This window comes from Papaver somniferum, chromosome 7, assembly GCF_003573695.1.
Source record: "Papaver somniferum cultivar HN1 chromosome 7, ASM357369v1, whole genome shotgun sequence".
Lineage (NCBI taxonomy): Eukaryota > Viridiplantae > Streptophyta > Magnoliopsida > Ranunculales > Papaveraceae > Papaver > Papaver somniferum.
This window is the reverse complement of record NC_039364.1, coordinates 217,730,249-217,744,688: the sequence shown is the minus strand read 5'-3', so window position 1 is coordinate 217,744,688 and position 14,440 is coordinate 217,730,249. Positions and strand designations below refer to the sequence as shown.

The 14,440-nt window shown below is 36.2% G+C and overlaps 2 protein-coding genes across 2 annotated transcripts; one reads left to right on the top strand and one right to left on the bottom strand.

Annotated features, from left to right (window-relative positions):
• Positions 1 to 5,867: 5,867 nt before the first annotated feature.
• LOC113295951 (lysine-specific demethylase JMJ25-like) lies at positions 5,868 to 11,897 on the top strand. The gene is made up of 13 exons (XM_026544282.1): positions 5,868 to 6,902; positions 7,004 to 7,098; positions 7,258 to 7,336; positions 7,419 to 7,560; positions 7,763 to 7,826; positions 7,922 to 8,687; positions 8,862 to 9,191; positions 9,306 to 9,920; positions 10,357 to 10,429; positions 10,526 to 10,611; positions 10,711 to 10,830; positions 11,218 to 11,277; positions 11,383 to 11,897. Exons 1-13 carry the CDS (start codon positions 5,868 to 5,870, stop codon positions 11,395 to 11,397), a joined length of 3,480 nt encoding a protein of 1,159 aa, XP_026400067.1. The 3' UTR covers positions 11,398 to 11,897.
• A 273-nt stretch (positions 11,898 to 12,170) lies between these two features.
• On the bottom strand, positions 12,171 to 14,083 carry LOC113295950 (F-box/LRR-repeat protein At5g02910-like). The gene is made up of 4 exons (XM_026544281.1): positions 13,714 to 14,083; positions 13,113 to 13,555; positions 12,812 to 12,976; positions 12,171 to 12,580 (listed from the first exon to the last, which is right to left on the bottom strand). The coding sequence occupies exons 1-4, from the start codon at positions 14,081 to 14,083 to the stop codon at positions 12,284 to 12,286; spliced, it is 1,275 nt and encodes a 424-aa protein (XP_026400066.1). The 3' UTR covers positions 12,171 to 12,283.
• Positions 14,084 to 14,440: the final 357 nt, after the last annotated feature.

Sequence of the window (14,440 nt, the reverse complement as noted above, 5' to 3'; positions counted from 1 at the left end):
CTGAGAGAGTCTAACTCCTGTAGGTAAGACATTTTCAATACACTTACAAATGAAAAGATGAATTTACGGAAGAGTGGGAAAGCTCCAAAGGGCTTTATATGTGGGCTGACTAGGGAGAGGGTTTTGCAAGAAGCTTAACTCACCACTGAGAGCTTTATAGGCAGTGATCTCAACTATAGTTGAGTATATCAATTAAACAACCCCATCAGCGGGTGAAAGAACTCAAATGGACTTCTTCCCCCAGACGACGATTTTACAGATCCCATGATAGCGAAGATTTTATTTTCTACACGACACCGGTAGCTTTCGCTTCCAAGAGGCTTATATGATTGCCTTCTCTTAAATATAGCCCACACATTTATTAACCATAACCCAAAAAATTTAAGTTAAAATGAAAAACAAAAAAATTAAATGAAAAACCAAACAAGTTTTAATTTTCTACCAAGAATTGAACTTAAATCTCCATTTTACTCAAAATCAAAATAAATCATATTTTATTTTGTTAATCATACTTAAAGTTAATGGATACTATTAACTTATATACGCGTATATAAGATAAGCATTAGTCATTTGTTTCCTGTTTTATCGATTATACAAAAATTTGTTTTGGAAACATAAACTTACATATTTAAGAGATTAATTATAATTAATACGGTATTATTCCATAAGTACCGTTGAACTCAAACTTTTGGTATTATTTTTTTTGTAGACCCTACCTACTACATGGGATTATACGGATATAGAATTGAGATCTTTAGTTGAGATTTTTATGCCTTTCTTTAATCTCATTTCTTCCTCTCTTCTCATGTCACAGACTGAAAAATCAAATCAGTTTTTGTAGAATCAGAATTCCACATTAACCTAGATAACCAAAACAAATTTAGCCATGATTAGTCAAATAATTTCAAATCCAGAGCCACTCGGATCAATTATGCTCAAAACCGATAGATATATCATAGATAAAACTCTAAGAAAAGTTAATGAATTACTAACTGCATCTTTTCTTCATCTTCTATTAGGTCCCATGATTTGCTTCTTTCACCTTTATTATGTTCACTGTAGATCATCTCTATTGATCAGGAAATTAATTAAAGACGCTGATCTTGGAATAATGAGGCAATAAACAATTAGAATAATCATAAATAGGGAAAAAATGAAATCGTGTGTATCTATGGAGTTTTTAAGCTTCTATGAAATATTCAAATTATTCTGAAATAGTATGATAAGAGTTTACATTGTAATAAAAATGGAGAAGAAGATAAAAAGGAAGGAAGAAGAGTACGATACGAAGGAGAGTTTACATTATATACTTTAAAATGCCTTACAGCCTCCTTCTCTCTCTCCCTTTTTTGCTCTGCAACTTTTTCTTTTACAATAAACAGTTATCTCCATTATAAAGGAGTTATCTTCATCTATAAGGCTGGTTCCTATGGAGGTGGCTAACCCATCCATTTGCCATGCCAGTTGGCCTGGCAAACTGGCCGCACTATTATGGTAAAAATGTTAAGCGATCGAGTCTCCACCGGTCGGTTGATTTTAAACCTCCAACGGCTCTTTCTCCACCGCTATAAAAATGTGACATTCACACTCAAAAATTATACCAAATTTTTTACACAAAAAATTTCTATCTTTATCTATCTTATTTTTCAAAATGGCAAAGTTTGAATCCCAACTTGACTTGGCTATCCAACTTGATTTTTCCGGAGTGGTGCTTGAAGCCGCCGTTAGTAAGATATGTGAAGGTTATAAAGAAATAGGTAAAAACCAAAGAAGTCTACTAGTTTTGGATATTAACCAAATCAAACCTCCAACTAAGAAAAGACAAATAAAAGTTCAAGGGAAGAAAAATTTGAAGGCAAAGAAGAATATAAACAAAGGAAACTTCGTTCATGAGCGCATTGATTGGAAGTTTGGTGAAATGAATAAGATAAACAAGATGAAGAACATTGTCCCAAATTTTTAATTGTAAAGTCTTTATTGTAACAAGTTATGTCATTATCTAGATGAATGAAAGAGGCACTAATGTAAATTAAAATTCTAAACTTTTAATGAAAGGTGCACTAGTTTTAATAATATCTTAAAATTAAAATTTGATACAAATGATAGATGCATCATATTTGGGCAGCTAATCTAAACTGATCATATTTGGGTAACACCCTCAAGATAAGATAACAACCATCAAATTGAAAATATTTTCCCACTATGTTGCACCATTTGTACCGACACATTTGCTCCACATCAAATGCATTTTGGCCATTTTGTCGGTTTCGATAGCCTTCAGTAAGTTCAGCAACAAACAACTTCACATCCTTGTTGATTATTCTGAAGCGATGACACAATCCATTTGCATTTCGATTATTGAGGTTCAATGTTTCTTTCTGAAATCTCTGAAATATGCGACTCCATGCAATCTCTTGATGTTGATGTTGTCTATCATTGGTCATATCTTGTATAACAAAAACATAATGCCTGCAAATGGATTCATCTTCAACTATGCTAAATTTGCGAGCTCAAACTCGAACTCGAACTGACATATTGGATTTGTGGAGTGAAAGAATGGAGATTGAAGAAATGGTGTGAGTTGAAATGAAATTTGATATTGTATTTATAGGATGATGAAATTATGACCGTTAGATGAGATGATACGGGCGGTCGAGTCTAGACCGCTGGCGGTGGAAACTACACCTACCGGTTTTTTCTACACCGACCGCTCGGTAGAAACTTGACCTAGCCTGGCTAAGTGGAAAATTTTCCACCTAGCCTGACTAAGTGGAAAATTTTCCACCTAGCCTGACTAAGTGGAAAATTTTCCACTTAGCCAGGCCAGTTTGCTTGTTTGCCAGCTCCATAGTGGGTGCAAAAATGGCAAATCAATAGATTTGCCACACCCATAGGAACCAGCCTTAGTAGTTATCTTCATCTTCTCTGTTGAATTCTTTTAGTCCTCTTCTCTTTTTCTGCCCGTATTTTAATTCAAATTAAGATCCGGGTAGAACTATCTATGTAATATATATTTAAATAAAACAAATTGCATTACAACCATTGATGTTGTAGTATATTTTTATTTTGATTACGTATGGCAAGTCTGTGCCATTACGGTTTCTCATACCTCCTAAAGGGCCTTAGATTTTTTTCAATCTTCCATTCAACCATCTACGGACGTGATGAACAGAGATTACGAAATTTGGTATTGAATTTGGGCGTATTACTTCTTTTATGGAAGCATCATTCCTTCCCGGAGAGTATCCAACAAAATGGTGATAAACCATTAGAAGATATCAATTCCCATATCGGTTTACATATATTTGGTGCATAATATTGTTTTCGATTATTTTCGGTTCAAATTATTGTACTAATCATGTATTTCGATTCATGGATGTAATTGAATATTATGTAACTATGTTTTACTATCAATGAAGGTTGGGGCTTTCATGCTCCTCATTCCTTCAAAAAAAAAAATCCCATTAATAAAATCTAAGGTTATTAGTGGAAAATAATTTCGATTATAGAAAAAATTCCTCAAATTTAGGTTAGTTATTAATTAACCAACTGATTTTAATTTCCAATGTAAATAAAAGATAATTATACCCTTGTTAACTTGTATACGGGTATACAAGTTAACAGGACCCAAAATTAATTATTATGTTCTTTAGTATTCTCACAAATTGAACAATTATTATAATCTCTAATTCTTAGTTTTTCCTCAAAACAAAATAAACTCTAATTCTTAATTTTTTTTTAAATCATTTTTCTTAATCATGATTACATTAAAATTGATCGGACATGATTACATTAAAATTGATCGGGGTGTATATTCTAATTGTTCTCTTAAAAAAACTTCATAGCAACATGAATCGAAATGGAATAAACTAAGATTCTGTTCTTTTCCTATGACCATTCTCCTGGAACCCCATAAACATAATCTATTCTCCGTAATCTCTAAGTTGATGTTTTTTTTGTCTTCTCAATCAAGATTACATTAAGATTGATCAAGGGTATTGGTTATTGTTCAAAAACATTATTTTTGTCAAATATCTCACATATATTTAATTAGATAATTAAGTTCTTTTTTTTGTTGTTGTTGATGTTAATTTAAGAATTTAATGACTGTCTTATTATTTTGCGATATATATAATAATTATATATAATTTCGTGGGCTATGCTAAATGATTATAAAGGTGTGTTTGGTTAGCTTAATCACTTATTTTAAATGGGGTATGGTTAATAAATGTGTGGATCATATTTAAAGGAAGCCATATGATTACCATGCATAGAATCTGATATAAATACGACTGAGTGCGGTATATAAACAAATTTTCTAAACATGAAATCGTGATTGAAAGAAAGAACTAAGCTATAAACATGTGTTTGAACTTTGAAGTTTTAATAAGTCAATTCAATCACCAATCAGAAGCGTAAATCTCGTTGTCATTTATTCACATCTAAAAATGGAGTTTCATTAACGCGAGTGCTTCTTTATTCATATCCATGATATTTCTATATTTCTAGAACGAAATCATCTGGTATTTTATTTTTTTAGAAAGAAGAAGATAATCAGTAGTATACGATGGGTTCTTGGTGTTAAGGGCCAATAACAGTTAGGTTATCAAGGGTATGGTAGTACGGAACACTTACATATTTTTGATGTATTTAACGTTGACCATATATTGACTAAAATTTGGTCACAATGTTTCTCTCTACACATCCATTCTTTCCCTCCTGGTAACAGGATTTAATTTATTTATTTTTTCAACACAAATGTTGGCTCTGTTAACAAACATTTTAAATTAGCATTCTTTTAAAAGATTGTGCACAAAAATGGATTTCAATTAAAACATCGACACCGAGGACTTTCTTCTTAGGATTGTTTAAAGATTGCAGCATACAAGTCTTTTGAAGAATCGTGACACTCAAATTCTCAATATTGGTTGATCTTGTCGGTGTCGTTTCCAATCCATGGCTCTTCTTGCCTGGCAACCTTGGCCTTCTTCTAAGCAATTTGCATGGCCTATTTTCCTGAAAAGGTCCCATCATGACATGGCGATGACAACTAAAATGGCAACATTTCTTTTTTTCACTTTTATCTAGGCAAACGTCTTACTGCGGTGATAAATAAAAAAAGAGAAAATATTTTTACTGCTTGAACAGACTTGCAAATCACGCCAGCCAGACGTTTACTTTTGACGCAAAACTCTGAGCGCACAGTCAACAACACTACTCAGAAACGAGCACCTTATAGCAGCAATCAATTTGGAATCTAGGGAGGGCATCAATAAAAACAACCTACTGCGCTGCTGAGGTGTTAAGCAATTGCGACTCCACCTGCAATCCTGCGATATGGCAGGAGAGGAGGGTTATTTTCGTCGTCTACTTTAGAAATGACGGCCTTTTTTAGTGTCTAGGAAATGCACCTTTCGTTTGCTATATTTGGCGGGAGAGAGAGAGATAGAATTTATTAGAAATACCAGCCTTGTTTTCTGTTTTCTACACCCACTGGAAACACACTATTTGCACTTTTGCAGAGAGAAAGAGAGACTGAGAGAAAGAGTGAGAGGAAGGTGGTTTTTCAAATTAGTTTCTGCCATGAGAGGCGGTGGTGGTGGTAGTGAGATAATTTTTGTTCCGGAAGATGAACTTCGCTGCAATGTAAGACGTCCCGACTGGCGGTGTAAGAATTGGAGGATTCATGAGAGAAAAACTTGTCAATTCCACTATCTTAAAGGTGTTGAAAAATCAGAAATGGCAAAGCAGAAGAGGAGGAAGAAGAAGGAGTTGAGTGGACAAAATTTTTTGGATTTGGTTACTGTTAAAGCAGATGATGAAGAAGATGAAGAAGAAGAGGGTGGATTGAAAAGAATCAGGGTTTTATGAAAGGATATAGAGAAATTGTTAAACAGAGTGAGGAGGAATTGAAGGTCTATAGTTTGACTGAGAAAAGGAGTAGAAGAAGAAACGATTTTAGTGGGTTCGTTACTGTTAAATCAGAGAAGAAAGAGGATGAGTCGAAAAGTAATAAGGGTTTTATGGAAGGAGATACAGAAATTGTGGAACAGGGTGAGGAAAAATTGAAGGTTTATAGCTTGACAGGGAAAAGGAGTAGAAGAAGAACAGATTTGAGTGGGTTTGTTGCTGTTAAATCAGAGGAGGAAGAAGATAAAGAGATTGTGAAACAGAGTGGGGAAAAATGGAATGTTTATAGAAGAACGGATTTTAGTGGGTTTGTTACTGTTAAATCAGAGAAAGAAGAAGATGAATCGAAAAGTAATAAGGGTTTTATGAAAGGAGATAGAGAAATTGTGACATTGAATACTTATAGTTTGCCTGAGAAAAGGAGTAGAAAGAGAAAGGATTTTAGCGGGTTTGTTTCTGATTATGTAGATGAAGAAGAAGAAGATGAAAAGAAATGTAAAATTGGTTTGATGGAAGGAAATAGAAAACGAGAGAAGAAAAATATTGAGTGTAAAGTCAAGATTGATGTGATTGAGAAGAGAAAGATGAAGAAAGAAGTAGATAATGATATTGAGAAAGAGTATCATCCTTACAGGAAGAATTATTCGAAGATGATTGAAAAGAAGAGAAGTAGATATGATGAGGAGGAAGAAGAGGACCAGAATGAGAATCTCAACAGTGTAATTAAGAAGATGAAGATGAGGGGAAAGGGTGAAACTCATGAGATTAAGGGTTTAGGAAAAAAACAGAAGGTGGAATGCATTGATTTGGAAGATTCAGATGCAAGGTGGAGGGAGGAGAGTAAAGAGAAGAATTGTGCTACTGGAAGTGCTACTACTACAAGTAGAAGTACTAGAAGAAGACCACCTCCACAATCTTCTTCCTGTTCTCTAGAAAGGGTTTCAAAGGATGAGCGAAGAAAGATGTCAGTGGAAATACCAAAGAAGAACAAGGTGAGCTCGTTTTCCATTTATATTTTGATTTACAATTACAGCCTTCATTTGCTGTGATTTTCTGTTTTTGAGATTACAATTTTTTTGTTGTCAATAAATAGGGGAAAGAAGAGGAGTTGTTCTTAAGATGTCACCAATGTATTGGTATGAAATGCAAAGGGGAAATTGTTTGTTGCAAACACTGTAAAGCTAAACGGTATTGTTTGGCGTGCATTCGTCGTTGGTAAGACTCAATAGAGAAGTTGTTTCGATTTCTCATTGTTCATTAAATACATATGTTGGTGATTTAATATAAACTAATTCATGTTTTTGTGTTGTTTTTTCATGGTGCACAGGTATCCTCGGCATACAGCTGATCGGTTGCAGAGTCTTGCCCATTTTGTTGTGGAAGCTGCAATTGCAAGCCATGCTTGCGTTTGTGCAAAGTGTCTAAGGTTGATATTTTTGTACTTGCTGTTGGCTTTATTAAAGTTGCCACTTGACCTTCTTCAGTTGATGAGTTCCATCATTGCACAGGATTTGAAGAGCCAGGGAATGAAGATGGAGGCGGAAGAGAGACTTAAATACTGTAAATATTTGTTACAAGCTCTTTTACCAGTCTTGAATCAAATCCACGAAGAGCAGGCAATGGAAAAGGAGCTCGAGGTGAAGATTCAAGGTACCCAGCTTAATCTTGTTCATCACTGTCCGTTTTTGAGTTAAGCAATATGTTTCTTTACTTAGAATAGATATTCTCCACGAATCAAAGTAATATATGTTGGAAAGTGCTGGTTGTGTGTTCATATGAAGGGTTCGCGTGGGATATGCATTTTCTTATCATTTATTATATTTTCTTCCAAGTAACTAGTCTATTTGAGCAGGAATATCACTTTCGGAGTTGGAGATAGAACAGACTATTTGTTACCCGGACGAGCGTTTCTACTGGTAAGGAATCCCCAGCTTGTGTTGTATTATAATTTTCGTTGAGTTTAATATATTGCGTATAAACAGACTAAATTTTACCCATGTCAAATGAGCAGCAACAACTGCAAAACTTCGATTGTCGACCTCTACAGAAGCTGTTCAGACTGTTCTTATGATCTATGCCTAAGTTGTTGTCGGGAGATACGTGACGGTTCTTTACAAAGAAGCGAGGAAGTAATTATGAAGTTTATTGACAGAGGGAAGCTTTATCTTCATGGTGGGGAGCCTTTACCAGTTTTGGAGGATGTTCCAGGGTCGTCAAGGGTTAAATGTGGTTCTGTAGCTATTAACGTGAATGCACAGAATCATGTCAAACTAAAACCTAAGTGGAAAGCGGGGAGTAATGGTAGTATTCCTTGCTCATCTGAAGAAGTGGAGGCGTGCGGTTCTGGTCATCTAGAGCTGAAGTGCATTCTTCCAGAAAATTGGGTTTCGGAGTTGAAGCGTAGAGCTGAAGAAACAGCACTGAAATATGAACTCTGGGATGTGCTTGCAACTCGTACACAGCGGTGTTCCTGTTTCAACTCTGTTGGCAACATTGACTTGGACAAGAATAATTTGAGGAGGTCAGCTTATCGGGAAGATTCTGATGACAATTATCTATATTGTCCAATAGCCAGAGAAATTCAGCATGGGGACATGCAACACTTTCAAAAACACTGGGTCAAAGGTGAACCTGTAATTGTGCGGAACGTTGTGGATTTTACAACTGGTTTGAGCTGGGAGCCAATGGTTATGTGGCGTGCACTCCGCAAAGTTAATAATTCCAAGAGTTCACCGTACTTAGCGCTGAAGGCCATTGATTCCCTGGATTGGTGTGAGGTTTGTTTTGTTACTTTAACGATCTTGCCAGTCTTTTGAATTAGAATATAAGATTGCTAAGTTTCTAAAGGTTGAACCTAAGTAATCAGAAAACATTTCTATGAAGTTCAATCTTTAACTTTCTACTTTCATGTATGACATGATAAGCTTACCTGATGCATTTCTGGCGTGCAGGTGGAGATTAATATACACCAATTTTTCAAAGGCTATTCAGAAGGTCGAAGTCACTTCAACTCATGGCCTGAGATGCTAAAACTGAAGGACTGGCCACCATCTAATTTATTTGAGGAACTTTTGCCACGCCATGGTGCTGAATTCATCAGTTCCTTGCCATATCAGGAGTATACCAACCCGAAAAGTGGATTTCTTAATCTAGCTACAAAATTGCCAGAGGAAGCCCTGAGGCCGGACTTGGGGCCAAAGACATATATTGCATATGGGAATGGCAAAGAACTTGGCCGTGGTGACTCTGTAACGAAACTTCACTGTGATTTATCTGATGCGGTATGCTTATTTTTATCAGTTTGCTGGTTGTGGCTCTTATATTCATTCTTTGTGTATCCCAGTTCAAACATTAGGAAGAATTTTGGTGATCAGTGTTTATTGCTTCTTGCACAGGTGAACATTTTGATGCATACTGAGGAAGTCTCTCTTAATGCGCGGCAAGTTTCTACTATAGAGGCTTTGAAAAAGGTGCACAGGGCTCAAGATGAAAAAGAACTTTTTCTAAATCCTCTAATGAAAAGTCAGGGTGATGTCAAGCACTTGTCGTCAGCTGTCAGTAACGGTAATCCCAAGCCAGTAGCAACTAAAGTGATGACTACTCATGAAGAGTCAATTTTTGAAGGATGTATTAAAACTGAAGTTCACAATCTTGCTACACTGGAGGCAGCGAATTCACATCTCTTGCAACCCACACAGTCGAATAAAAGAGATGTGTGTATGGTACATGCTACACATGATGGTAACATGCTGGATGTCGGTGTTCAGAATGTTGGAAGTCTTATGGTTGCTGGAGCTAAAGTTCAAATAGATGAAACACATGGGGAAATCAAGGTCAACGTAAACGACTATAAGTGTGATGAAGAACAGAATAACATTGATGTCTGGGAGAAGAGTAATGGTGGTGCTCTCTGGGATATCTTTCGTAGACAAGATGTTCCAAAACTTCAGGAATATCTTAGAAAACACTCTAGAGAATTCAGGAACATTTACTGTTCTCCAGTAGAGCAGGTATTTACAATTCCATAACAATTAACAAGCTGTATATCTAATGCAAACCTAGACGACACATAATATTGCAGATATGAGTACTATGAGTAGGATAAGATTAGATTGTGCCTCAAACGCTTGGCACATGAATTTTATAAAAAAAAATTATGATACTGGTGTAGTGGTGTGTCTAAATGCTTCACATGGTGCACCTAATTTCTCGATTGTACGCCTCAATCACCTGGTGAAAAGTTAATTAGCTTGAGCTGTGTGGTTTCAGCTGGTGGAGTTTTGCGCAATGTAGCTTTAGAGCTTGTTTTTCTAATGTTTACTGTTGTACAGTTTTTACATGCCTTAGCCTAATTGACTAACTACATACTCTACTTTGCCAACAATTGGCAAGTGAATGCTATCCACATTGTCTGTTGCAACTCATGGGTTTTTCTTAATGTTACAGGTTTTCCACCCGGTGCATGACCAGACTTTTTATCTGACTGCAAAGCATAAGAGGAAACTCAAGGAGGAATTTGGTTGGTTTTCAAATTAGAATATGCTTTCTGTGAATTTCATAACTTTGTAGTACTTTCCATGTATTCATAACGAAGGGGCGCCTGGGTTTGGTGTAGGTATTGAACCTTGGACTTTTGTACAAGAACTTGGGGAAGCAGTGTTCATTCCAGCAGGCTGCCCGCATCAAGTAAGAAATCTCAAGGTATGTAGCGACTTTCCAGATTTATATTTCTGATACCAATGGGAATGTAGAGTTTCTTACTATCTTGTGTTCATAATCATTTCTGGTTTAACTCTGCAGTCGTGCATAAAGGTTGCAGTCGATTTTGTCTCCCCAGAAAATGTTCAAGAGTGCGCCAGGTTGACTCAAGAATTCCGCTTACTGCCTAAGAACCATAGGGCCAAGGAAGACAAACTGGAGGTACATTTTTTGAGCATATCCACATATGGTTCAGCATAGCTGTCATATGTTATTTTTGTTCTTTGATTGTTTCAAAACAGTACAAAAACAAATGCGGGTACACTTATGTTTGGTTTCTACCAGTCTTTTATAGTGCTCACCTAGATTTTGTATTTATCTTTGGTATTTTGGTAGGCTTTTTAAGCTGTGTGATTTTGTGTCCCTAAGTCCGAAATCCAGTAATGCCCCTAAAGAATACATGTTAACTCGAAAAAATACATACACTCACACAGAGACTAGTGTGTTTTAGAATTCATTGTTGATATCACATTTTATGTTTCTTTCTCTTCGTTATTGGTCTCTGTTAACAATTTGTTTAATGAGTCGACCTTACCTTTCTCTAAACAGATAAAGAAGATGATCCTCCACACTATAAACAAAATTGTGAAGGATCTGGAAGAACATATGGTAAGATCATGAAATTGGCCATGATGAAGTAGGTCCGCAAGCTAGCCCAACTCACATGAAGTCGGTTTCAATATATTTCAGTTTTACTTGAGCTATGCCTTCCAGGTTACAGGAAACTGAAGAAAACTCAAACCTACCTACATCAAAAACAGAATCCTCCGAAATTTGAAGCTGTCATTGTGAAGTGAAGGAGCAGATTGGTATACATAGCCGCTGCGTCAAATGGTGTAAATAACTTGCATACCACCACAATAATGGCAACAGTAGGCTCCCAATCAAGTTTTTGTAAATATTTTCTTAGATCAAGTTACAGTTGTTGTGGGAAAGTCTGTCTCTGCAGCATATCCTCCTCCTGCTTGTTACCAACAATTTTTCGTGGTAGTCGTGAGGTTATGGGTGTTTTGTCACTAACAGTTTCTCATTCCAGATTTGAATCCAACACATAGAGAAGTAGAAAGATTGATAGTGAAAAGAGGCATAATTTTGTACATGAATATTTTCAGTCAGAGGCAATGTAGACAGTGGAATATGACATTTACGCATTGTTTTAGAGTCTGGATTTTGCACATTTAGCATGCCCCGGCACTCATACCTTGGAGCACCTTCTGCAGCGAATTGATGGAAAGAATGTTTTTTTTTTCCTTCTTATTTGCGGCACAAAGGAACTCCATAACTGTTCTCGAACGAAGCAAAATAAGAAATACACCTAAAGATACACACCTCAACCATGACAACACCAAACATGGCCTAGATTTATCATAGCCAATTGCAATCACTTAATATAGAAACAAAACGAAACAAAATGAAAAATCAAAGTGAAAAGATTCAGAACCTGTTTGAGCAGCATAGTAGTAGGTGCATTATCTATCGACTCTAAGCAACAAAATCTTCAGGAGATAAATCTTAATAACGATTAGAACCAAAAAAAAAACAAACAAACTGGGGAGCAAGTACATTGACCTGTCAGGTCTAGCCTCTTGCTTTGATCATCTTTGTAAAAACGGACTTAACTCTTCTCCGGTGGTTTAACAAAGTTTATTTGCATACTTGGAGAAGCTACTTCAAACTTTTTTAGATTCTCTACAAATTCACTTAGTCGTCTCCCTCTATCAGGTGCGTCACTAGACCGAAAGAACAAATTCACTTCCTCCAAAACCGTTGAGTTTTTTGTTAAAAATCTCAGAAATTTGACTGCATTATCACATGCTTCCACCTCTTTGATCTCGACATACTTGAGGTGAGAAAACGTGCACCCCAATAAGAATTCCTCTTCCCAATCATCTCCAACTTCTGCTAAACTCGACTGTATCCAGACAATAACAAGCAAATGATTGATCAAGTAACAAAAAACAAATAGTTCAACATCAGTACAAAATAAAGCGACGACAAATAAGAAAAGAGATTTTGATGGCAATTTCCATATGCACTCTAGATGTTTTGTGCAGCATTCAACTTCTAATAGAACTTAAAAGTGTAGAATAGGTATCAAGACACTTTCAGCAAACAAAGTAGGGTGAGTTTGATAAATTGTTACCTCCAAGGATTTAAGTTTAAGAGCTGTTATAGCAGGAGATATCTTGAGTAAGTATGCTATTGAACGCAAACAGCCTCTTGTAAACCTTATTTCCAGCTTCAGAATTTCCAAATTACTCAATCGTAGAGGTTGTCCGTTTAATATGCCAGGAGCTTGTAAGAGAACCTTGAGAAAGAGCAGGTAGAAAATTCTTTTTTGTAAAAATGAAGCAAAATCAAACAAGGCAAGTATAATAAATCACTATTACACGAAAATAACTAGGCAAAAAGTTGATGCATGTAAAAAAAGGAATCACCCATACCTCAAGGAACCCAGATGACAGAGTCAGTTGTTGCACGTTATGAACTGCTCCTAAAACTTTCATCATGCGCTTTGCAAAAACTTCTTTTTCCACAGCGGGCAGCTCAGAATAAGTCTGCGCAGTTTCATCTGCTTCAACTTCTTTTAATTTCATCTTAACATGAGCGGCGACTAGAGAGGAAAAGTTTTCCAAGGAAAAATCTTCTGTCAGGAAGCCAGTGCACCTTAAGCCTTCCGCATTTGGACCAGATATCTTAGTATTATAAGTCAAAAACTGATCCGCCGAACCCAGATTTGTACGACGATTGCTTACTAGTATACAAGTTTGAAGGCTGTCAGAACCAATAATGACATTCCTTTGATTGTTTGTTTGTATATCACACTCTCGTATGATTACTGATTCCAGAAGTGGGCAACTTGAGAAAAGCCTTTGCAAACTCCGAACTGGAGATTGAAATTCCATCCAGCCACAGTGTTCTGATTTCGGGCAAGCTCATTGACTCCGGTAGAATAATAGCTGTATACCTACTAAAAGCTGCGAGGAATCTTATATCCCGAGTTCATGTAGTATCCTACATCCATATATAGGCTTTGAATATTACGTTTCACGGCTTCAAGGATCCATCTATTGAAATTCTCTTCTAAAATATGATTATGCATAACAAATCCTAACTTGATCATCTCTATATTAGAGTACTCATCACGGCGATTGAAAACTTTGTTGACAATACCTATAAACCTATCCCGTAGCCCATCTATAGCATGATCAATCTCTTCTTCTTCCAAAAATGCAGTTTTCTCTTCTAAAAATTCACTCCAACTTAATGTTATACTAGGGACAGACATCCAGACCTTTAGCCATCTTTTCGCCAAAACACTAGTTCGTACTGCATGTTTCAAATCAACAAAAGAAAGAATCTCATGCAGAATATTGTCTGGTAATCTACTGATTATATCCGCTTCTTCTTCCATGTTATATGGATCTCTTAAAAAAATAAAAATAACCTAAACTAAAAAACTTAATAAACCATGTTCTTGTTATTCAAAGATTGTAAAAGTGTTAAGTGGCAAAATGCCCCAAAATGGACCCCATGGTTGTGAAAATGCCCTGGACGTTAAGGGAAAGATTAAAATTCCCCGGAATCTTATCAAAATGCCCCATTCCGTTATGTATTCCGTTTCAGATGGTTAAGTGGTCAAATTTATAAGCATGTGGCCCCACACGTGCAAAAAGATTGCATTTATACCTTTCTGTCAAATAGGCTGCGAGACTGCTTTGGCATTTGTCTGAATTAGTGAGATTGCGACATGTGGCTACGCTAAAAATTG